This window comes from Stenella coeruleoalba (genome assembly GCF_951394435.1).
Source record: "Stenella coeruleoalba genome assembly, chromosome: 14".
Classification (NCBI taxonomy): domain Eukaryota; kingdom Metazoa; phylum Chordata; class Mammalia; order Artiodactyla; family Delphinidae; genus Stenella; species Stenella coeruleoalba.
In genome coordinates, this window is record NC_137160.1 from 56,884,640 (window position 1) to 56,910,375 (window position 25,736).

Consider the following 25,736-nt stretch of genomic DNA (forward strand, 5'->3'; position numbering starts at 1 on the left):
AGTTTTTGTAGATAATACTGCGTTCGTCAGAACTGTAGGTTTGGACCTACGTTATTTGATTATGTTGCTACTATGAGAAACGGTGATATTCAAACCTAGGATTTAGAGTGGTTTTTCTCTTAAAATATTTTCCACGTACGAAAATAGTTACACATAGATAGATTTGGAGCTAAGTCACAGAGGATCCAAGAACCTTGCAAAGGGCTCTTCGGCAACATCAAATTGAAAAGCCTAAACTTTTCTTGGGAACGTCTTGGAGACCATTCCCACTTCTTTCCTGCTGCTGCAAAGAAACAGTCATAATACCACTAAATATAGATACGTACCTCACAATGCTATCTACTCACAGGTGCAGCTCGGATTACCGTTTCTAGCTGAGCATAGGACTGAATAGACTTTCCTTTTTTAGTGCTGCTTTGACTTTGCGATTTTCTTTTTGAATGCTAGGTGTATTGGGTTTGGCTCCTGACACAAAACCCTCCAGAACTGCCGGAGGAGCGGGGGGCAGGCGTAGGCAGGAGGGTGGGTCTCAGCCAGGGGCCTGTTGGCACTTCTGTTCTTTTTCCCTGCGTTCTATTTAAAGGCTGCACAGAGGGAAACCGCTGGGCTCTTCACAGGGCAATGGAGTGGAGGGAAAGGGGAGCAATTAAGAGGAAACACTACCTGCTAGGATGTCACCTCCCCCAATGGCTCGGATGAGGGACGGGGGACTGACAGGCAGCCTGCTTTCACGGATGGAGGCTGAAGGCTCAAGTCCTTTCCTGGTCGCTAGCCGCAGAGGCCCATCCAGCTTCCCCAGCCTCACGCCGGAACTGAGAGAATGGGTGCCGCCCAACACATGCCTTGGCATTGCTCGTGTTCATGAAATCTCAGCCCATTTTTACAGCGTGTGGAAACCTAACAGGAGTCTTTCCTGATTGTGTTTGGAAACTGCTGTTTTCAACTGCCGCTCTTTCTGGTCCTGTTTCTGGCCCTGCCAATGACCAATGTCACGGAGCGTTTTAAACTGCTCAAGCCCCTCTTTCTGACCCAACACACCCACGGGATTGGGCTCCCCTCGTGGAGTAACAATGACGGTCTGGCAATGACAATCAAAGAGCAGCGGGGGCATTTCAGAATCTCCAGGGAGGAGAGGGAGGCATTTACAGTCTTGGAGAGCTGCCCCGAGGGTGGTGGTGCACCTCGACGGCGGTGCTGTCTCCCGCCGCGCCCTGAGCATCTTTACCTGGTGCGTATCACCACTGTGCGTCATTACAGCAGGGTACATTTTGGTAACTTGCCGCCAATCTAGTTGAAAGTTACTCATCCGTCTTCTGTGTCATTCCCTTTATTGAATGAGAACTGAACAGAGCCTTTAAGTCGACCCTGAGTTCTTACGTAGCTAACGGGTTATTTATTTACAATTGGCTCACGGCTGAGTCCTTCCCCACCCGCTGGAGTCGGTGGGTTGGCAGTGCGGTTCCGGGCCGGGCTCAGCCTGCTGCATCCACATGGTGTTGTGCCTAACCCCGGGGCCGGGTCGCACCCCCTGCACACAAAACCTCTGCACAGATTGGCACAGACGATAAATGAGGCTCTGAAAGTAGGACCACTATCGCAGCAGCCGTCTGAGACTGTTTCGGACCGCGGCCCCGAGCACGACAGGGACGTGTGTTCTATGCCGCGGTACACACCTCTTCCTCTGAACTGTCACTCGGGTCATTGTCTAGTGAGGCACTCAAGGAGGCCGCCTTGGGCTCCAGGCAGCAGAGGCACAGAGCCAGAGGGAAGGAGAGAGTGAGGGCGTATGGCACTGAGAAGGAGGCGGAGAGCAGGAAGAAGAAGATGAAGAGCACGCAGGGCACCAGAGAGGGCGAGCGGATGGGGAGGTAATGCCGCAAGCTCTGGGGCAGGAGGTGGCTCTCGGAAAGGTTGGGGAAGGACAGGTAGCCATCGTCATCCAGGAGAGAGGGGAAAGACTCGGGGAGTTGCAAGGAGAAGGAAAACAGCGTGGCCCCTCTGCCCCGCCGCTGTTTGCAGCTAAAAGCCACATCGTGGTCCCCCAGGCACGGCTTCCCTCGGCCATCAGAGTCTGAGGTGGGCTCCCCGTGCAGGTGCCCGGGGTCTCTGGCCGGCTCGACCCCCGGCGGGGGGTGCCCGTTCTCCTTACACCTCCTGCGGAGCCCTGTGGGAGATGCAGGGGGAGAGCGGGCTGATGGGGGGGAGGGGGGACATGAGTCAGTGCCAAGCCCGGGTGACTGATGTGAGAGAGACAGCGAGAGAGACAGAAAGCAGCGAACAGAGGTGCAAAAGGACAAAAAGAAAACTGCAATTAGTTAATTTTCTTATGGGTACCGAGAAAAAAATCGTCAAACAAGAATTTCAGCACTAGGGTTGTTGGTGAATTTTAAAGTATTCAAGCGGCATGCCAACGCTGCCACGAACGGCCATCGTCTTCCCATTAGACCTTCAAGTCAAACACAGGGTGGGCTTGAAAAAAAAATCAGAACTAAAGAGATCTGTGGGTAATCTCATGACTACGTTTCATACGATCCAAAACTTCTGTTTAGACCAACAACTCTAGAAATTTTTAGGATGCTGAGAGCAAATGTAACTCTCTGATAACTTAAAACCAAGACTTTCAATAACTTCTCCTAATCTCCAGCGACCAGATCTGTTACTAGGGTTCAGTTAGATTAAAATGACAATGAATCCAATTTTTGATGATTAAAAACAAAATCTCTAGCATTACTTTTCCTTGGTTAGTCAGTCATAGCCAAAGCAGGTGGGTTTCCAAATCACCAAGTTTCTGACCCCACTCCTACCCATAAGCAGCTCCAATTAGGGAATTCCACAGTGAACGCCGTAGGAACCTTACCTCTCCATAAAGCACCGAGGCTCTTCTGAAAACGACGATTTTGGCCCCTTACCCATAATGTACACGGGGGAGCTTAAAGAAGTGGTTTCGAACAAGCTAACTAGCGAAAAAGGACGTGTTTTCTTGTGATGTGGTTTATCTGCACTTACTTTGTATTACTTGTGGTCCGTAAATAATAGAAAGATACAATTTCCCCACCTTCCGGTTTTTCTTAGAGGAGCCGTAGGCTTAAGCCGCCTGGTTTGAGTCCTTAAGGGGAAGATCAAGGCAGGCAACCCCACAATAGTGCTCCTGGGGAGGGGCATGCAGGCTTGTGCAGGGCAAGTAAGGTTCTTTACACCCTTCCTGGTCCCCGCAGTCTCCGTGACCACAGCCAGCTTTCTCTGCAGGTGGTGGAGGGATGCTGAGCGAGAGGGGTGGGAGAGACAAGCAAATGCCAAACAGGACCCAGGGCCAGCGTGGAAGCTGCTATAGCCAAGTTCAAGACAAGGTCACCTGGAGCCTGAAGATGACTGAACTTCTGCTCGTGTGTGTGTGTGTGTGTGTGTGTGTGTGTGTGTGTACTCACATGCGTGTTTCTGCCTAGTGTCCTGAGAGCATGGACATTATCTGGTCTGCTTTGTGACGGTAATCCAACCCTGACTTGGTAAATATAGAGACAGAGGGTAAGAAAATGCACAAATAAAATTATATCATGGATCTAGTAGAATGTAGAAGTGTCTCTTTTTCGGTATCAGACAAGTATGTCTTTTCCTAATACTCACATCTGACATTAAACACTGTGTCTTAAACAAGACGCTGCACAAATCTCACTGAGCTGAGAATAATGTACAAGTTACAAGCCGCCTTCTGCCCGTGGAGGCTGCCCCGTCACCTGGGGTGATCGTTAGTGGGGAAACACACCTCCTCTCAAAGGAATCTAGGGACCAGTCACTTAAGAGCTATTTTCAGTAATACATTTTCATCTTGGTTAAAAAATAAGCGCCCTCTACGCTACTTTTTGAAGACAGAGAAGAATGAAATGACGGCTTAATCTTCCATGTTGCTGATCAGAGTGGTTTTTAGAGCGGCTTTTTTTAAAAAAATTAATTTTATTTATTTATTTTTTGGCTGTGTTGGGTCTTCGTTGTTACGCCAGGCTTTCTCTAGTAGTGGTGCGCGGGCTTCTCATCGCGGTGGCTTCCCTTGTCGCACAGCATGGGCTCTAGGCACGCGGGCTCCAGCAGTTGTGGCACGCGGGCTCAGTAGTTGTGGCTCATGGGCTCTAGAGCGCAGGCTCAGTAGTGGTAGCTCACGGGTTTAGTTGCTCCGCGGCATGTGGGATCTTCCCGGACCAGGGCTTGAACCTGCGTCCCCTGCATTGGCAGGCAGATTCTTAACCACTGTGCCACCAGGGAAGCCCTAGAGTGGTTTTTAAAGACAGCTTTGCAGCAGGGGAGATGTAGACAGCCCTTCAGCTCCTTCAGCACAAGGCCTCAGCCACGACCTCTCAGAAGGCATCAGGGTCACAGTGCTGGCTTCTCAGAGGCTCCGACTCTAAGAGAACAGTCTTCTTGGTCTTTCTAATCTCCCATGGCATAAAAGGCACCCAGTGATGCTGGCTTAGGGCTCCATCTCATGTAAACAAATTGCTGATCTTTTAAAATCAAACAAAGTGGGAGTGGAGCGTTTATGGAGCAAACGACAAGTCATTTACTTTTATGGGGCACTTAATCATATTTACACAGCCCTCAGAATGGAGTGTTGGCCTGGGCGACTTTCAGAAATCATGGGACACATTGGCTTTTCAAGTATATCATCTTCTGATCGTGACCTAGTTAGAACCCGCCTTAAACGAAAAGAGTGTAAAAACAAAATTCAGAACAAAGCGCATTTTAACAGCAAAAGTGATCCAAATATCCTTCCATTATGTCCTATCCTGTTTTTATTTTTGTGTTTGGCAAATAAATAATCTTACCCTAAAAAAGGATGATGGATTGGGTCATTGGGATAGTCTAACATAAACAGAATGATGATACGTTTGCCAATCTGCCCATTTAGAGGTCACTGTTAAATTCTTATCCAAAGGAGCATTTTTCTACAGAGCCCCAGCTGATTCTCTGCCCCGTACTCTGCATTTGAAGAGCCCACGTGCAAAAGAGCACTTCTGAATCAAATTTACCTAAGTTTTAGCATAACCTCTAAGTTATACGGCATTTTTATTCTGCTGTTTCCTTTCACTCTGTACTCTGTACATTCTAAGACCCACTCTTGTTTTTCCATTATTATTATGTATAAACCTCCCGGCATGTTCTTTGACTTTTAGGGAGCTGCTCTGCGACATACAAAATCCCGAACCAGAAGCAGGTTGTCTACATGTTTTTTGACTTTCATTTTCCTGGAAAGTTGCTTTATAGTGATGGACCTCCAGAAATAAACATAATATTTAAAAATAAATTGACTTTTGGATGAAATGAAGTGACCAAGTTCAATGAATAAAACACCCTGGAAAAATTACTGCCAAGTTCGCCCTCCGTCTTCCCTTGCAAACTTTGGCCTTAATATCCCTTTTCCAAAACACATCCACTGGCTACTCTGATGGTTAGGTTAAGATGATAAGACTGAGAGAGAGAAACAGTGGAAACAGTGTATAAGTATGCAGGCTGTGGTCACTCAGCTACCGGCGGTCAGAAGAAGGGCAAAGCAATTACTGTGCATCTAGACAAATACACAGCCCTGGGTAGGAGGATGGGGCCAGAAACAAAGAAAACAGCTTTAGTGACAGTTCTGAATTGTGAGCCCAAACAGAAAAGTGTAATTCACTACCAAATGTATTTCTAAGATCTACAGACAGGACAGCTGTCCTGAAAGTCTCACGTAGCACCTCAGTTGTTCAATAAGAATTTCCCGAAAGTTAGAAAGGGCTTTTGTAGAGGAAAAGTGTTGACAGAGGACATACTAATTTAAAAGTTGACAACATGAAGGTGACTAATGCTGAGATACGAATTAGCCTAAGTCTTATTCACATTCCTGGCTTACGTCCTCAGTCTTATTCAGGAGTTCTTTAGAGAGTGCACAGGTCGGGGAGACAGTGGGGAGATGTACCTTTCCCTCGGGCCGTACGGCAGCGACGGGTGTGGCTTCCTCGGCCTTTTGCCGTCTGTCGTCTTCCTCGCCCCGCTCCTCCTCTGCCTTTTTCTCCGGAGTCACAGTGGTGATCAAGTTGGTCTGAGAGATGCCCTTTGTTGTCATGTACTGGCCAGTACCAACCTCTGCAGCAGACACAGAATCCTTCATGTATATTTCATGGTTTTCATTCACTGATGCTAAAAGCAAATACAATTGGAGAAATAAAGACCAAAACAGTTAAGTCAGAAGACAGACGGACACCACCGATTGCTCCCGTTACAGCAAAAATCCCCCCATAAAATACCAGGTTTCTCTTCAAAAGACAGGTCAGCCCTGCAGGTACTCTCATCTAAGCAACGCCACAGATTCATCCTTCTGTTGTCACCCATAACTGCGTTTAAGTGTGATTTCAATGCTCGTCTCTCAAAGCCACCAGAATAATTTCCATCCACTTCTCAGGCTCTCTGGTGAGGATGTGTGTGAGGGTGGAGGTGAGAGGAAGGATGGGGGGCTGAGTGCCACCGAGGCTGTTACCCACAGAGTAACTGGCGGGGCACCAGCACCAGACACTTGGGGCAAGTTCCACAACTAACAGTAGACAGACAACTGCCCTAGTGCACTTGACTTTAAACAGAGCTTTGCAAGTGCCACTCATTAAGGAGCACTGAAATGTTTTCTTTAATTATTATTACTATTACTACCACTATTAGTGCTTGGAAAGTCTATCACTTCTACAATATAAAAGCTACATAAGTAATAATGAAAAGTAACCAGTTACTGGGCAGAGATTATAGAATTCAGATGGTAACTCTGTTCAACTGAAGTGCAGAAATGTTTTAATTTCTACTGTGCTTTAAAAAGACTACCACGATATGCATACATTCATTCATCTCTAGTATTTTGGGAAAACAAGACAAACGCTGCTAATGAAATTCATGCAAGTGCAAAGCACGCAAACGTAAGAGAGAACACCCAGCCTTTCGTCCCAGCTAAAATGTCTCAGTGAAAGAGATGCTTAATTTAGTTAGACTTTTGAAATTTGGTACTCATTCTTTTAGGTTTTAGGTACCATAAAATTTACTGAAATTTAGAAAGGCTGCTTTTCAAATCGTAGGCAAAATTTAATCTGCTTTCATATTTTAGGAAGTTTAAAACATAAATGTAAGAAAAAGCTCTGAAATCCTTTGAATAGTGAACCGTTTTACTAAAATACCTTCACTAAGATATTTTACATCTCTTACTGATGATGAAAAAGCTCATATGAGACACAGTTTCCTAAAAGGCTTGTTAGGCTGTTCTAACAGACGATGCAACCTTGCAAAAAGCAGTTTCTATTCCAACATGCAGCCATGGCCCCCCCGAGCAGCAGCTCAGAAAACATACGAGAATTGGCAGGACCCCAAGGAGTGAGAGACAACACATACTAACATCACTTTGGGGCAGGGAGAAAGAGACAGCATGGAATTAGTACATTGATTTCACAATTGTCTTCCGTCTTCTCAGCAATCATTATCACACAGAAGGTCACAAGGAAAACAACATTCACAACAAGTGTGTCCCCTTGGGTTCACATCGCAGGACAGAGTGGATGACATCCGGGAAAAAAAGCTGTGATTCCACACAAGCTCCTCCAGCACTGACTTAGAGAACACACACCAGTTTACACAGACTCTTCAAGGAAGAGGAGATGAGGCGCCGCCAAAAGAAAGTCATTGTCAATGTGAATTTTCCAGTATCTTAATCTGACTCAAAATGGTCCTAATAAACAGTTTTCCCCAAAAGTTTGGCTCTCAGAGATTCTAAAAACGGGACATTGTTATAGAAGGTAGAGAATGGTAAGACTGACTTCCTAGGCCAGCTCACAAAAGCCTAAAGAATGATTATCAATATACCTACTGAGATCATTATGATTACATCTGTAACAAGACTGCTTTCACCTACGTCTTATTCACTCTTCGCAACAACCTGTCAGAGGTGGCCTCGATCCCACCTTACAGATGACGACTAAAGCTGGGACCTGCAGACAGTACTTCATCCACCCACCGCTGTACAGAGAGACGGTCTGGACATCGGTCTGAACTTATCTACCTACGCTAGGCGAACATTCTTCCCACTTCGCTAATATAATTTATAACAACGATACAGCACTAATAACACAATTTTTACTTCCTCTAAGTATCCCTTTGGGACAGTAAAGTCTTCTAAATCCGGCGATCCAGGGAGTTCGCTTCCCTACAAGCCACATCGGGGTTTGGCCAAATGGAAGGAAGAACTGAGACTCCATGGTGAGTGGGCAGCAAAAAAGGCCAGGAGGGAGGTGATACCAGGCACCTGTAACTTTTATTTGTTTCTATTTATGCTTTTGCTTATTATTAAAACTGTACACACATGCTAGAAACTTCTCTTTTTATGTGCCCAGGATAAGTCTCCTATAAAACATCTCACCCCCAAGGAGCTCTGGATTAGGAGGCAGAGGTCTGGCCACAGTCGTGCCCTGGTGTCTGGGGGGAATGGTTCTGGGGCCCCCGTGGATAACCAAAACCCACGGATGCTCAAGTCCCTTACACAAAACGGTGTACGTCGTACAATGAATACAGTTGGCCCTCGGTGTCTGTGGGTTTCACATCTACGGATATAGAGGTTCCGACTTTCCTACAGCTGCCATGTCTTGGAGCAGAAAGTACATCTGCATGTACCTCTGGACAGCCACAGAAGACTGCTCTACAAAACAAAAGCCTGCAAAAACCTCATTACTATGCCTTAAAAATGCTACTTAAGTGATGCAGTGACTCTCTCCCTGTGGTACTCACACATCTGACTTCACGGTACAGAATATTTACACAGCAACGCTCTCCCAGTCCAGCTGGTGTAGTAATTAATATTAACCAGGATAATTTCCTTAGAGCCCTTTGCTCTGTTATTTGAATGTCATCCTTTCTATCAGCTATTATTCACTGACTGATAAAAGTCACGTTCTATTCATAACATTTTTAAAGAAACAGAGATAAATCTAATGCACAGTTTTCTTTCGGAAACAAATCATCTAAAACCAACCTGATAATCATTTACCATCTGCTGAAAAGAGAAACAAATTACTTATAAGTATGTGATTGCTATATTTAGAATGAGAGCACCCTTCTCCAAATTCAGGGTGCCAGCTTATGAAAGCCACTTCATTCCCCAAGTACCATTCTTTTGTGTGATTTCATATAAACCCACCAAGAACAGACATAGGACTCCCACAGGCACCTTTTCTGGGGGGTTGGTTAAAATGTGCCACTCAGCTGAAGACCAACGAGTGCTCTTCCTTTCATGCGATCGCAGAGCACCTGTGTCCATCAAAGGCTCACGATGGTTTCTCGCTGCTCGGTAGCCACTAGCAATCATTAAGGGGAGCAGTGCCTACCTCCGTCCAAGCTGCGAGACATGGTATAACGTTTGCTGGACGAACGCTCGAAGTAAGGGGCCGGGCGGTCTATCAGTGCACTAGCTCTCCTGGTTTGGGCTTGTGTTCTGCCACTGTAACGAAACTTGGACCCCAAGGTAAGGAACTTCTTTGGAGGTGCTTCTGGTAACAACAGTCTGGAGATATTAAAGGAAAAACATCAGCAAGACTATTAAGCCACATACTAAGAAGGCTAACTTATCACTCTGTTCTGAAAGGTAAAGTGCTTTGTGTACTCAGGGTTGAACCCCCAACCTGCCATTCAGTGAACCTGGTTTTATAAGGAAAAAAAAAATCACTTCACACAGTGTATATCAACTAGGGATGTTGTAGAGAGGCTAGAAGCACAACAGGGGTGGAGCTGGACTAGGTGAATTTGAACATCCTATGGAACTGGAGAGTCTGTGGTTCTACAAACCCAGAGAGCAATTAAGTAGGGGATGTTAGTGAAGAACAGTGACCATTTATTACTTTGTAGACACAAATCTGAGGGCTTTAGTACTTACTGGATGTGGGCAAAGGGGTGCATGGTATTGAAAAGCTACTGAAAGAGTAAGGAAGGGATTGGACATCTGAAGTGGATGTTCTAGAAAAATAATGAAAAACCTCTCAAGATAATGAAGGGGAGATGAGACAGATAAGTATCCAACAAATTAAGGAAAATCCTTCAAATTTCGTCAGAAGTTCTTTTAGGATTTATCAAGAAATCTGGCGGCAACGAACTTGAAGGAATAGAAAGGATCTTGTGGTCACATTCTTCTTTCCAACAACCTCTTATCAGTTATCAGTAGGTGATTCCAACCATTCTACTTCTTCCTTAGGAAAGACCAAAGTGATCTCTACCCACCTGAAAAATGTATGGTGTTCCACACACACTTTCCACAAACGCTTGGCCGCTCTATGGTTGGGCAGCTTAAACCCGATGGTGCTTTCAAATTGTTCAAACTAAATTTAAAAGACATATTGAAGAGTAGAGTGAAGTTTGCAATCATAAATAACATGAAAGCAAATAATAGACAAAGTCAAAATACCACCCACAATTTTTTTCTTTACTCCCTAAATCAATTGCTATACACAGATTTCATGCTATACACATTCACTCGTTTAAAAAAATCTATCTATCTCCTTAAAATGCTGCAGGTACAGACAACCACATTATGCATGTAGTAAAAGTTTCATGTACAAGGATGAATCTTATGAAAACTAAATGCAAAAAAAGAAGAATATTTGTATTCCTTCCAGAGACCAGTTTGTCCTGATCTGATTTCTAAGCCTAATCGTCATAGTTTCTCTCTGACATCACGACTTCAGCTGGAACGCAAAGAAATGAATAAAACAGCATTCTCAGGATGACATTTTCTCCTTGTATCTGGTCTGGAAATATGCGCATATCCTAGGTATTTGATGACTTGGTATCAGATACTGCTGATTTTATTTGTGCATTCTAATATAGATTATCATGTTAAATGCTAACGTCTCTCAATATTATACAGTCATCCCTCAGTATCCAAAGGGGATTGGTTCCAGGACCCCTGTGGATACCAAAACCTGTGAATGCTCAAATCCCTTACATAAAATAGCATACTATACACGCATATAACTTATGCAGCCCTCCCATATACTTTAAATCATCTCTAGACTACTTATAATGCCTAACACGATGTAAATGCCAGGTAAACAGTTGAAATACAATGTGAATGCTACGGAAACAGCTGCCTGCATGCAGCAAATTCAAGGTTTGCTGTTTGGTACTCTCTAGAATTGTTTTCCCGAATATTTTCAATCCACAGTTGGTTGTATCCACAGATGCAGAACCCTGGGATACGGAGGGCCGACTGCGTAAGGTCAGGGATTGGGAGAACACATTTTCATATTTTTCAGCATTTAGAGTTCAGATGATACTCCATCAGCCATCTGCTTTTTCAGGGTGAGGTAGCTAACTTCCTGAGTAATATATTTTCATATTACTATGGCAGATACGCAAGAAATATTTTTTATTTTCTGAATACATCAGGCCACCAGAGGGCAATCATCTTAAACAGTAAAGGCTTCCCCAAAGAGCTCAAACCCCCCAGACTACTGGTATAATCGATAGCAAAAGTAATTTATGCGGCAAAGAACCAAGGGGAGGGGTCCTGTGCGAGGTATGTGAACTTTAGCTATTCCGGACCTCTGTTTCTTGTTCACTGAGTGGGACTGGCCAGGGGGAGAAGGGGAAGTACATGACGGGTGGCTCTAAATGCAGTCGCCTTCCCCATTTTCTCCCTCTGTCTGACATTCCTGTCCAGGGACGGTCATGAAACTCACCCCCGTCCAATGGACCCAGTCAACCGACAAGCCAGAGGAAGGGACCTTGACTAAACCATCCACCATTTATTCATCCTGCATCTCACATGGACGACACGCCATGCTAAGGCCAGGGGTTTTACAGAAGAGTCAGCTAGCTCTTCCCGGAAGAAGCGGGAAGCCGGGAAGATTCTTACTGCTCTGTCCTACTCAGCACAAAGATGAGAGAGATCCCTGCACTTTTTGAACGTTTATCTCTCTCTCTCTGTGCTCTGTATCCACTTCTTCCAACCGCTTCAGAGCCTTCGTGCCACCAGTAATTCCTTCTCCTTCTCATTCTTCTCAGCCTATGAATATGGTTGTAAAAAAGGGGAGGAAAACGACTTTCTCTGAGCGTGTTCCTGCGGAACCAGAATCACTGCTAAGTGTCAGGAAGGGAAGCCGCTGCTACTTCACTCCTCACCTTGCTGCTACCCGCCGGGGGCTCTAGCTCTTTCCTGAACCCTTACTGCCACGACAAGACCTGATCGTCAAGTTCAACACACTTTCCTTAGTTCTCATCCGAGTGAACCAGGCTCCCTGAATCTCATCTTCCTTATTTATCATCCATGACTCTTTCTGGCCCTTCTTCTCCTCTCTGGTTGTTTTTCCTCATCTGCCTCTGGTCCTTTTCCGCCTACCCCTCCCTCAAAAAGTGGTATTATCCAGAGTTTCTGTTTTAAGAGTTTTTTCCCCTCTAACTTCCTTGTTCTTGGTAATTTCTTCAAGACCTAAGGCTTTGAATAAAATGTATTATACAGCTGATGACACTGTTTAAATCTTATATTTCTTACTATGCAAGGATCACCCCCCCGCCAAATTCTGTCCCAAAAGGAATTTCAATCTTTTTTCCTGAAATTCTCCCTTTTTCTCTCTAGTAATATTATCACCATTGACTTCGCTCATGCAAACCCAAAACCCTCTGATTATCCTGGACTCTCTCCTTTCCTCTTTTTTTTTTTTTTTTTTTTTTGCGGTACACAGGCCTCTCACTGTTGTGGCCTCTCCCGTTGCGGAGCACAGCCTCCGGATGCGCAGGCTCAGCAGCCATGGCTCACGGGCCCAGCCGCTCCGCGGCATGTGGGATCTTCCCGGACCGGGGCACGAACCCGCGTCCCCTGCATCGGCAGGCGGACTCTCAACCACTGTGCCACCAGGGAAGCCCTCTTCTTTCCTCTTTTGATCTTTGCCCCATCCTGTCTCCAGGACCTACTGGTTCTGCCTCTGAAACCTCTCTCTCAAATGTGCTTCTTCCATTCTATTCCCACAGCCTCTGCCCTAGTTTAGGTCCTATCACATCACATTACTAAGCTGCTGAATTTCATCCCAAAATATCCACCGAGTATGTCACATCCCAGTTTAAAGTTCCCATGGCTCACTGTGGTCTCATGATGCACTGCTCCAACTTCCCCTTCTGGCCCCTCACAACATCTACGCTCATTTCACGTCTACGGAATATTATCACACTTGCATCGTGATGCTGTAATTGCAAGTGTATGAGTCTTCTCTGCTGAACACAAACTCCCTATAGGACAGGAATAAGGTCGTATTTATCTTTCTATTCTCAATGTCCAACACAGAGCTTGGCAATATATAGATGCTCACTTAATGTTTCATAAATCAAACATATCTTGGTTGTAAGACATGCAATCTTTAGGAAATATTAAAAAATGACTTCAATTTCAGATAGCTCGTAGAATATTTCAGTCTTCATAGACAAGTTTGATTTTATATTTACGTTAAACACGACTGCTTGCTTTATAGTCGTAGTCTTTAAACTTTTTTTGTACTGAGATACAACTGACATATAGCATTATATTAGTTTCGGATGTACAACATGATGCTTTGATATTTTGTGAAATGACCACCACAATGAGGCTAGTGAATATCTATGACCACGCAAAGTTACAAATTTTTTTCTTATGATGAGAACTTTTAAGATCCACTCTCTTAGCGACTTCAAATACACAATACAGTGTTATGAACTACAGTCACCATGCTGTACATTATATTCCATACAGTGATTTTTAAATTGTGTTTTCCACCAGTGGTGAGGTTAATTCTGAAGACAGGAGATAATTCTATATTGTACCAGAAAATGTTCAGAAACTAAACGAGCTGCAGTCTTAGAGCTTCAACTGCCTCCATTATATTAACTATACTAATTAGAACTTGGACATTATTTATTATCTATTATGAGAAAACAGCAGATATTTACTATATATTATGTCAAACCACTAAGGAGGACATAAGTTGACCATGGATGGATGCTTCTGCCTAAGGAGCAAGGATTAATTAACAATTTTGATTCTTTCATTAGCCTCTCTTGATTGAAAAACAAAGGGGAGAAATACATTAGGCTACAGAACTTGCATAATTTATACCCGGTGTCACTTGTTCTAATCTTTCTTATACTTTGATGCATGCTACCTCTAAGCTCTTCCCTTTAGGGTACTATCAGATTTGGAGGACAAGAGAGGGGACACGGAGACAGATCAACAGGACCGATGGGAAGAAACCTATTCTCTATTCACAAAGAGGTTTAGCAACTAAGAGTTTCTTTGATAGCGCAGCTTGAAAAATACAAAACATTATTCATGAATCTTGATTTTCCGCTGAAATATGTAAAAAGGAAAGCCTTTCAATTAATGTATGCAGTGGGGAAAAACTAGAACAACACAATAAAAAAGAAGAGAACATCTTATTTATTACTGTTTATTGGACAAACCTACAATAAGTTCTCTTAGGCATTTAGCTATAACTCATTATGTCCTGCCATGTTCAGAACGTGTGAGCAGGTAATTTACGTTTTTGTTTGCTCTTGGGTAACTTTCTTCCCGACATACATGCAAATTGGGGTCTACTCACCTCTCCCGGCCGGATCTTAATGTAAAAGTTGCTCCGTTTGTATGAAATCTTTAGAACCTTTGGCCAGGCAAACCTGTTGATGCGTAGTCGGTCACGATATATCAACAGGCCACTTGCACACACTCCTAACATGATTTCAACTCCCTCAGAATCCTGGAAAATGGCAGCAAGAAACGCTGGATGAGCATCTCACCTATTTCCACTTGTGGCGGGTACACGATTTAAGCCTCCAGGTCAGAACCTATAATTAGCTACCTGCAGCTCTCATCTAAATATGCAAAGCACTGTAGCACTGTAAAAAATATTCCCACTAAATAACAGCCTTTGAGCGAAGATATTTATCACTATGGAGGTTTGTTAGTGTAAACTGTTCACCCACGTATCTTGGACTTACACAGCATGTCAACACTGCACACACAGGTCACCCAGGTGAAGGTGTGTTAGTAACAGTAACGATCAGAGCCTCAGTTCTTATTACTGAGTGCCAGGCACGGCTCTGACCACTTTACGTACATTGTTCATCTTCACTAGGATAATTCTGAGATAGCTGCTATTATGATTCCCACTTTACAGGCAAGAAAACTGAGGCACAGAAAGGTTAAGTGTCCATCCCAGTTGAATATGGGCAGCCTGCTTCCAGGGGCAGGGCTTTTAACTAATACGTACACTAATAGAGAGACCCCCATCATTTCCGATGAGTGTTTTGGGGTTTGTTCCTTTAAAAAGTCTTGATTCTCTGGCGGCTTCCCTGGTGGCGCAGTGGTTGAGAGTCTGCCTGCCGATGCAGGGGACACGGGTTCGTGTCCCGGTCCGGGAAGATCCCACATGCCGCGGAGCGGCTGGGCCCGTGAGCCATGGCTGCTGAGCCTGCGCGTCTGGAGCCTGTGCTCCACGACGGGAGAGGCCACAACAGTGAGAGGTCTGCGTTTCTTTTTTTTAACTTAATTTTTATTATTTATTTAATTATTGGTTGTGTTGGGTCTTCGTTGCTGTGTGTGGGCTTTCTCTAGTTTCAGTGAGTGGGGGCTACTCTTCGATGTGGTGTGCAGGTTTCTCATTGTGGTGGCTTCTCTTGTTGTGGAGCACGGGCTCTAGGCGCGCGGGTTTCAGTACTTGTGGCTGGCGGGCTCTAGAGCGCAGGCTCAGTAGTTATGGCACATGGGCTTAGTCGCTCCGTGGCATGTGGGATCTTCCCAGACCAGGGCTCAAACCCGTGCCCCATGCATTGGCAGGCGGATTCTTCACCACTGCGCCACCAGGGAAGCCCTTGATTCTCTTTTTGTATACCATTACTGGCAGAGTAAAATTTGAATATAAAATAGTCTTTTTAAAGTACAAGCGTACTCCCCAACAGGACCCCAACACACACTCACCGCCCAGTGGTGCTCACTTAACCACTTGGCTCACATACATAAATATAGATGCATTTAATATATGCATATAGATTTCTTTTCCAACAAAAGTGGGATCATGCTATATTTGCAACTTTCTTTTGCTGCTCGCACAGTCCATCTTTGGGTCATCTCCTAGGGATGTGCAATGAGGGGTCCCAGAGGTCACCAGAGATGTTATATAAAGCTCAGGAGATACCCCACGAGCAGTCTATGCCCCCTCAATATTGTGTCCCAGTGAAATTAGGGTAAAGTGAACATCTGTGGTGGTCGTGAGTGGGGTGAGAACGAAGGACAGAAGGCGGTGCTGTGTGTGATGTGCGGTCCCCACCCTCCGTGTCTCACTGGTTGTTGGAAGCAGGGTGTTGTGGAGGTGAAGCTGAGGTCTGAGACACAATCATCGGCGGGGCTGTCCCACTTTGAGTCACTGCAGTGCCAGCAAACGCGGGGAGGGAGACATGAAAGAATCCAAAAGGGGGCTTCTGACTCATCTGTACGGGAGTGGGAGGGACCGACTTCCTAAATCCCTCCAGTGCAAAGCACAAGACGAATATTTCCAGAATCAGAAATAAATATTTTGGTCCCTCTCTGGGAACTGTGAGGTTACACATACAATTTAACTGATTTAAAATGAAATATTTTTCCTTGGAAACGTATCACCCCACTAGACACGAAAATCACTCTATGGAAGTGGAAGGACTTGACGGCAGGATATTACAACATAATCAGACTTGAGGGGAATTCAAAGGCTCCGCCACCATTTATCAAGGGCTTTAACCTGCAAGAGCAATTTACAGAGCTATGACCTGATGCCGGAAGTAGGGCGGTGGGTGGGGGGCACGATGGACCCTGAGATCTAGCCGACCTGCTCCCAGGACCACACAGGCGACCCCCCAGGTCCTGAGCAGAAATGTCTGCGCGAGCAGGGCTGCTGGGGTAACGGCTCCTTGAGTCACTTTCTTTGTGATGAAGAACGTAAGTGTAGCAAGCACTCTGGGCATTCAGAACCTCTTCCATTATTACCGACTTTAAATCACTCCTTGGTATCTTTGAATCACAAGAAGGTGGAATCCGTTTGTGGGGAAGATGGGAGGCTCCTGCAATGCATCCTCCCTTGCCGTCTCCCACACACACTTCTCTGGGTCCCCACAGCATTAATGTCGTCAGCACAGCCCGAAGCCCGAGCCAGCGGTGCTGCCACTAACCCCATTCCTCTTCCTTCTCCAGACCCAGGCTGGTGGAGAGCAGCCTCTGTTTATCCTGCTGACCTGGCCACGTGGTCAGCACAGCGCCTGCCTAGCACGTGTTACGCCACTACTTGTTTGCCGGAAGAAAAGGCAAACGAAGAAAGAAAATGGCAGGAATAAGTGGAGCTTAAAATTGATGATCGCTTCCATTTCACTCATGGCACAGCAACCAAAAAAAGGATACTTTTGATATCAAGGTTACTGCCGCAGCCCATAGCATTGAGGTAGTAGCTTGATAAATCTTCTGTATCAAAAGCTATGACCAGGGCTTCCCTGGTGGCGCAGTGGTTGAGAGTCTGCCTGCCGATGCTGGGGACACGGGTTCGTGCCCCGGTCCGGGAAGATCCTACATGCCGCCGAGCGGCTGGGCCCGCGAGCCATGGCCACTGAGCAGCCCGTGCGTCCAGAGCCTGTGCTCCGTAGCGGGAGAGGCCACAGCAGTGAGAGGCCCGCGTACCGCAAAAAAAAAAAAAAAAAAAAAAGCTATCATCGTGGTCTTTCTTGGGGACATGTGTTTCCCTATCAATAAACATATTTAATGCTCCCTTTAGCAGGGAGCATTGAAGGAAGCCCTGGACAGCCTCAGCCTATCCTAATTAAAATAAACGAAGGTACTATTCTCTTAACTTAAAATCGCTGTTCCAACTTTCCCATCCTTTATTATCCCCTGGTCCACGGGATACCCGATATGGATTTATAACTACATTTCAGAGTCTTATATGAAATAAATGACTCTGACAGAGCCTATTCAGAGTGACATTAAATGACAAACAAGCAGAGACCGTCTTCCTAAGACATTTAGAACAGGTTTTCCAAACCAAGGGACCTTCTTCACCTAACATGGATATTTATTCTTCATACGGAGCTGTGGAGTCCAAGATCACAGTTCCGAATTTCTAACTAGGTCCTAGAGCTCAGGGCCTTTCAATACTACCAACAGAAGAGAAGCATCTCACTTATTAACTGGAAATTAGCTCTAATTTAATTCAGTAAACTTCCTTCTTGAAATGATGGAGCGCGTCTGCATGAGAAAATGAAGTCCATAACCAAATCATTTGTTATGCTTAGTATTCACATGAAATCCTATCACAGGCTGCATTGGCACTTCCTTAATTCTCTCTCTTTTTTAATTGGTTTAATTGGCATAATTTCAAATCACATTATTGAATGACAAAGCAGCCATCTATTTTAATTCAGTCGCTGCAGCCATGTTAAGTGATTTCATTTTTCCTGATAGGAACACAGATACATGCTGAGTTGCCCTTCTCCTACATGGAGGCCCTCACCTTTTATTTATTTATTTATTTTCCCCTGGGCAGTAACTGAGTCGTCGTGTGTAATGTAACTCAAAAACAGCTTTCGAGTCACGCAAATTTCCAGGCTACCTTCATTTCTGTCTTGTTTCCTTATCTTTCAGCCACGTAGGGAAAAACTCTAAGAGAAACACAGTCTTAGTGCGTGTCCTTATTTTCTTTTTAAATCCTCATCCTACCTTATATCTGGCATAAACTATAAAATGCTATGTTATCCGAGCACAAAGTAAGTGAAAACATGTAATAATTAACTGGCAAGTAAACAGAGCTACACCTGCTGCTGTAATTACACACAAATGTCAACGAGCTTGGCTCTCCGGTGCCAGCATCCCTGGTGAGAGCCAATCCTCAGAGATTCTGCTCTTGTGGAGGCCTTCAGGCCTCAGAAGTGCTCACCCTGAGTGATGTACAAAATGATCCACAGACACAACCAATTCGACCTGCGTTCATGTGATCCTCACCATCGTCTTGTCCAAACTCACTTTCAATCTGCCAGGTCCCCAAATGCAGCAGCAACAGAACGTAGACATCACAGATTTTCCTCCTAGGGGTCCCCAGGGTTGTTGAGACGTTTGCCTAAACAAAGCTGGCTGAAACCCTCTTCATTTCTTGGCCCCAAACTTGACTGTGTAAGACACTCGCTCGGCTGGCAGCCTGTTAAGTGCATGTTCTTGTGAGCCCCGGACTGTGTGATCATGACCACTCTGTCCACCCGAAGTAAAGCCACATCCCCACCCAGGAGCGACATCCTCGTGTCAGCCCAAATCAGAAGCTGTCCCCGAACTTCAAGTACTGATCTTTTCAGTGCTGCTGAAGTACCAGAACCTATCCCTAAGAGCCTAACACACTTCCTATGTTTTGCTGATAGAAGTTTTTGGGAAACCTTGCCTCTGCTTCCATGGCACTTCTATTCACAGCTGTTCAGATAATAGACTAACAGTCCATACGCTCACTCTCTCACTGTTGAAAGATACAGAGATTCTGGAAGAAGTGTGACGTGGAGTTAAAGCTGCTGACACATCCTCCCAACCTTAATCCAGCCCAATCCTGACTTCTCTCTTCGCAAGACTCTGGAACCAAGATACAGCCTCAACAATTCACCCGTCGACTAGGCAATTTTTTTTTTTTTTTTTTTGGACAGGCGGAGAGGATTTATTTGTAGCAGAATTATTTATTACAGAGAATGTCCTGAAAATAAACTGACCAAACACTACAATGAATGTGCTGTATGTAAGGATGGAGAATCCGTTTGATTATACGCAGTGACTGAGAAAGTTCAAAACAAAACAAACCCAAAACTATAGTGCTTGTCCAGTTCTCTCTGCTCTCTTATCTCTTCCCTCTTTTTCTTTCTTTAAAAGACAAGTTAGGCAAAAAAATAAATAAAATAAAATGGTGACAGTGACGAGATGGAGAGCAGGGCTATTCTGGAACTCAGAGCTTTTATCAGCTCAGAAGATGGATCAAAGCTGTCCCCAGGAGAAGTCACAGAACCACGGCGATAGGCTAGGCAATCTTAGCCTGGCTGGTTAATGTTAACTGAACTTCAAAATAACCATCTTATTTCAAAGCACTGATGATTTGTCACAGTATCTAAACTTTATAGAGAGCTTTTAAAATTGAACATGAATTTTCTGAGTGCCTGGTGGGCGTCACACACAGTACTTGGCATACAACGTTTGTGACAACTGGGTCCTGGACACTGTTAAATAAAATTAGATAGAAGGCCTGGAGTTTAAAATATGCGTACCTTGGCATGATGCAAATCCACCCCATACATGGAGAGCTTTTTGGCATTTTCCAAGAAATACATCTCTGCTTCTGCGGGCGTCATGCCTCTGATAAGGAAAAATGAGAGGTATTACAATGCTGGTTTTTTTTTTGTTTTTTTTAACCTGGTGGAACCATAATATTTTCCACTTAGCTCCCTTGCAAGTTCCCACAGAGGCACCAAAAGATTTGTACTCTGGGGGAGGCGGGGGGAGAATACCAGGAAAATGGCTTTTAGCAGAAACATCACAAGGACGACCCGAGTAGGAGTCTGACTACCCAGAACTGTACCAGGCCTAGAACCTCACTCTGCTGAGTCCCACCCTTAAGGCACTGACTTCAGTCCCAGGAGAAGCAGGTGGTGCAGGGGATGCCCACCCACCGAGCACAGCTTAAACGGACGCTCTTGGGGTTCCTGCCGCTAACCTGTGGCTCTTGTGCAGCTCGATGACTTTGTCTTCTAGTTCTTTTGTGTGGTTTGGCGCGAAGCGGAACTCGTTGATGTAGTCACTGCCACACTCATCTGGGTCGTAGTCTCCCAGTTCTGACTGGACGGTGTACGAGCCCAACGTGGCAAGGGTGACAGAGGAGCAGGGCAGCCTGCCAGACACGATGTCATCGCGCAGCTGTAAGCAGAGGTAGTACCTTCCAGGAGCCAGAGGACGGGCAGAAAGCCAGCGTTAGGAGACTGGAAAGGAGACTGCCCAGTACAAAGTGGGCGGCAAGCAAGCTCTCCCTGCAGAATAATCCACTAGGACACATTGTCTAGCATTTGTATCTGGATCTATATACCAGGGGAAGATACTTAGCTACAAAATACAATATCTAAGGGCATATAGAGGCAAGTTCATAATAATACAGGGATTCACTGATGAGACACAGAATAAAAGAAACCTACAGACTATCTCTCTAACATTAAGATAACGTTGAAAGTCAAACAAAATCTCTGGTGGGGGAAGTTATAATATAAAAATGGTGCTCTTAAATATAACGATTAGGCCCCAACTACCTAAAGGAAGTCTCATTTTGCTATCTAGACGAAAGGTCCTGCCACACGCCCAAGACAAACTGCAGGTAACTCAACGGCTGCGCCGTCATGAACACTACCTGCCACTTCCTGCGTTCCTGACGAGAGGAGCTTTCTCCTGGGTCAAGGTCTCATTTTCTTCTTTAGATAACTTCCTAGAACTCAACCGTTACAAAGACTAACTTTGAAGAATTATTACCTTAAAATCTCATCACTAAAAGCAAACAATTCTAAACTGGGGGACTGTGAAACGTTTTCCATAAAATTTTGCCAACATCATATGCAAATATCTCCATTAATAGCTGACTTTTACCTTCCCTGTTATTCTGCTTCTAAGAGTGACAGATATACTAACAGTAGAAGACTCCAAGGTAAGTGGGAACATTGGTGAATTTTATTAACAGTCTTCATGGCCCAGCATACGAGTATAAGAATAAAATATACCTTGTACCTTTCACACAAGAAACGAACCATTAATCTGTTGAAGCTGAGGACTATATGATAAAGCGTTAAGGTCCCCTCTAAATACGGTTTTAAGCTGATGATGTAAGTAAATGCCATGTAATCCAGATACAAAAATTCCTACACATTTCATAGGCCCTACACACATGACACAAATGGAAAGGAATCATGCACTAGATTCCAACTCAAAGTGTATATACGCTCTCTAACCATAAATTAGCCACAATTAAATAGTCCCTCAACTAGTAAAAAGTATCTTTATATAAGAAATTACAAATTGTTTTTTGATTTAATGAAAATATAAAAGAAATCTTCTGGAACTAGTTTTTCCCCTTCTCCAAACATGTCTGCTGAAACGATTTTTCATCACAGCAAGTGACTAAAGCTTTTTGAGCGATTTCTCTTTCCTGAAAAGCCTGCCAAGAAGGGTTGTAAGGCCACACTGCACAGCATTACTCTGACTGGCTATAAACTGACTACGAAACACAGTGAAAAAACCAAGGATTCCAAAGTAGAAAGCATTAGAAGAGGCCTAGAGGGACACACAGCAAACCCAGAATGGCTTCCTAAAGAGATTCTTCCTTATACTCAAAGCTCAGTCACCAGGCCAGACTGTTAGATTCCCTTCTTGATGCCTTTTCTCTAAAACGAATGAAACGTCTTCCTTGTATACAGAAGGTGTGGAAGGTACACTCTTAGGCGTGCACGTGTTTATGTGCATGTGTGTGTGTGTGTGCACGCCTGTGTGATTTTTGAAAACAGCCACCACGTGTCAGACTGGTTATACAAAAAGGCATAAGCATCCGAAGACACACTTTTGCTCTAAGTTTTGAAGGAGGAGCACTAGGAACTGTCGTATCATTTAAGGCTGAATCCCGTCGAATTTGACTGTGGTGGGTAGACGACAGCAACTCAATTCTGTGTGTTTTCCCACCAGGGTCAGGCAGAGGGAAGTACCAGCTTAGCACCAAAGATTCAACTGGGAACAGATACGATCTGGCAAATCTTCTCATCGGATGTTTGCTCTCATTCAGTTGCCTTCTGTTTGCCATTTCGGCATGGATGACTGTAAGGTCACCAGATGTAAGCCTGCCCTCCGCCCGAGAATTTAACAGGAGCACGACTCCCAACATGCCTGCCTTTTTCACTGCCAACTTTCAAATACCTGGTGATATCTTCAGAGAGCTGGGAAGGGTCTGGTGGGTAAAATTTCACATTAAATGAAAAGTGCCAAGCACCACCTGCGGAGAGAAGAAAAAATCAGAATAAAGTCTCAGACGATCCCTTTGTACTTATTATACCAAGCGGTGGCTAGAACGGCCCTAACCCCAGTCACTAGCACCCAGGCAACTTTTAATCATCAATGGAAAACAGGGAAGTCTCCTTTCAGTGAAATTCACAGGTAACTCTGAAACTTCCTCCAGTTTCTAATCTTCTGCCCCATCAAATCCTTTGCTGGGGTTTATAACTAGCAAGGAAATTGACTAAACTTCCTCCCTTTCTCAGGGACAAAGGCCTTGGGAAGAGGGAAAAAAAGTAAACGAGACAGATAAGCCTCAATCAGACGAGTCTAGGGCTCACCGGACCTATTCTCTGAAGTTCTGGAGAGCTCACATACCAACATTACAGACAGAATCCCATTTCCTTTGTCCTTTCTGCTTTGTTATGACAGGTCAGATCCCATAATAATACATGTCAAGGATGTATTTATTTTATGGGAAAGGTTTGCTGTCATATTAAGAGATGAGCTGCTCTGTGGGCCATTCGGAAAGTTCTTTTCTTACTTGGGGAAATTTCTGATGGAAGAGACAGTGGGGGTATGTACTGTGCATTACCAAACCCAGCCCTCCACCTCAGCCCCTGATCAGGACGGTCCTCACTGCACGCGGCCGCCGCTCCTCCTGTGGCATCTCCTATGGCCTCTCCAGAGGGGAAGGGGGTCACCCAGACGCCAGCTCACAGGCACCTGCTCCCCAGACCGTCCGTATGTAAACGTGAGACATTACAAGCCTTCCTGAGTGCTCCGTTTTATCCATGCATTCTCTAGTTGTGTATACCTAACCATGTTTATCACCGTAAATGAGAATAAAACCCACCTTTTCTTCTTTTTGACATTTACTCTCTCTGTGATCACCCCTGTCACTTATTTTCACCTTGGTCTCTCTGTCTGGCCTTTCAATAAATGCGGTCCATTACTGAAGCCTGGGGGCTCCTTCGCCGGGAACTGTTTCCATTTCTTACCCCCACCCAGTAAGCACACTCCAAGGGCCCAGGCCCTGCTCGCTCTGAACAGCGGCTTGGAGGACCCTCCTGGTCTCCCAGCTTCGGTGCTGGAGGCCTTTCCTCCGAGCCGTGGTCTTCCTTTTGCTCTGTGATTCGTGACCTCGTGGTCCAGCCCTCATGCTTCAGATGCCCTCCTAAGACTTCCAAACACCCCCTTCTCCCATTCAGTGACTCCTGGAAGCTCCATTCTCTCCCGAGTCCTTCCCAAACATTCACAAGAAAGGGACAACACCCTAAGTACCTCCCGGCTCCTTCCTTTGAACTGGTCTCTTGCTTGAGTAGCAAATACTTAGCTGCAGAGGTCACCTGTATTCCTGTCATCCATGGCACAGTCTGTTCGCTAATTCTGGTTTACTCTGCACACCACTACTCATATTACACTGAGAGGTCCACCTGGCAGGGACACCATTTGAGCTGCCTTATAAAGGACTTGGTATAGGGACCGGGTATTACTGGGTGTTTCGTGTCATTTCTAAACCACTAAGAAAATATTCCCCAAACGTGGGCTGTAAGAATTACGAGCCATAAAATATCTGGCAATCAAACCTATTTCTAGCGATTATTCTTCCCACTGTTCTCAAAAATGTCCTCTTGTTGTTCTAAAATTAACAAGTCTGATTTGGTTTTACTTTCCTATTGATTCCTATTCACCTCCTGCTAAAATGGAATGCTTGCCAGCCATGAGGTTCATAATGAGAGCTGGTCTCCCTGCAAGCAACTGGAATGAAAGCTAATGGATTCGTTATGGGAAATGGATTTATTGCTCTTTTATAATTTTTATCCACTTCAAAGTGAATCCAATGAATCGTTTAGCAATGCAATTAAACTCATAATAAATTCAGGGTAAACACTCGAAGTTGGAAACTAAGAGGGAATAAAAATAGAAGAAAGATATTTCAATGCAAAAATCCTCATTACAGTAAAGTGACTTTCAAATGATCGTGGGCCTAAGAAGCATCGGAGGGGCTTGTTAAAAACGCCAGTCCCTAGGCTCTACTCAGAGGTTTTTATTCCAGAGATGTGCATTATGGTCCAGGAACTTGTGATTTTAATAAACACCCTAATGGTTCTAATACACTTGACCGTACTTTGAAAATCACTAATCCCAAGGAAATCTACTTTCCTAAGGTTATAACCCAATCAAATATGAGGTTTTGCAGGACATTATTTTGAAACGGTGGGAAAGTTTATGGAAAACACAATCTACACCACAATCAAGGAAAAAAAAAAATCCAGTGAAATGAGGTGTAACATTTGAAATTAATGAGAGAGGCAGATTAAAGCGGAAATACGTATCCTCGTAAAGAATCTGGTGGAAACGCATCACTGGGCGGCTATGGTTATGCCATAAATAGGTTTGCGAGCCTGTGTCTGATCAGTGACGGCTCTGGTTAGGGACGGAAATGCAAGCGCTTGAGTGCATGAAAGTGACATCTATAATGCTGATACAGGATTTTAAATTCCAAATTTATGATAATCGGAAAACTGTGACACTGAAGAGAATTCATTCTTATGAAAAAGTTCTAATTTTAGTCTTCTATGTCTGCCAAATCTTAAAATTTCTAAATATACTACAGTTATAGCATAAATCACTATATATCATATATTCTATATCATGAAGTTACTATATCATAAATATA

At 44.6% G+C, this 25,736-nt stretch overlaps 1 protein-coding gene across 17 annotated transcripts in view; it reads right to left on the bottom strand.

Moving 5' to 3' along the window:
- Positions 1 to 25,736, bottom strand: part of EPB41L3 (erythrocyte membrane protein band 4.1 like 3) — a 212,365-nt gene that overhangs the window by 21,790 nt on the left and 164,839 nt on the right. For 14 of the 17 annotated variants that reach the window (XM_079943269.1, XM_079943281.1, XM_079943282.1 and 11 more), the window contains 7 exons: positions 22,979 to 23,054; positions 20,751 to 20,969; positions 20,305 to 20,392; positions 14,604 to 14,756; positions 10,258 to 10,355; positions 9,372 to 9,547; positions 5,942 to 6,162 (listed from right to left, as the gene is read on the bottom strand). In XM_079943269.1, coding sequence (XP_079799395.1) covers positions 5,942 to 6,162; positions 9,372 to 9,547; positions 10,258 to 10,355; positions 14,604 to 14,756; positions 20,305 to 20,392; positions 20,751 to 20,969; positions 22,979 to 23,054 — 1,031 coding nt within the window. Of the gene's footprint in view, positions 1 to 1,673; positions 2,238 to 5,941; positions 6,163 to 9,371; positions 9,548 to 10,257; positions 10,356 to 14,603; positions 14,757 to 20,304; positions 20,393 to 20,750; positions 20,970 to 22,978; positions 23,055 to 25,736 lie in introns of all 17 variants that reach the window. The other 3 variants (XM_079943278.1, XM_079943271.1, XM_079943276.1) reach the window with 2 other exon arrangements.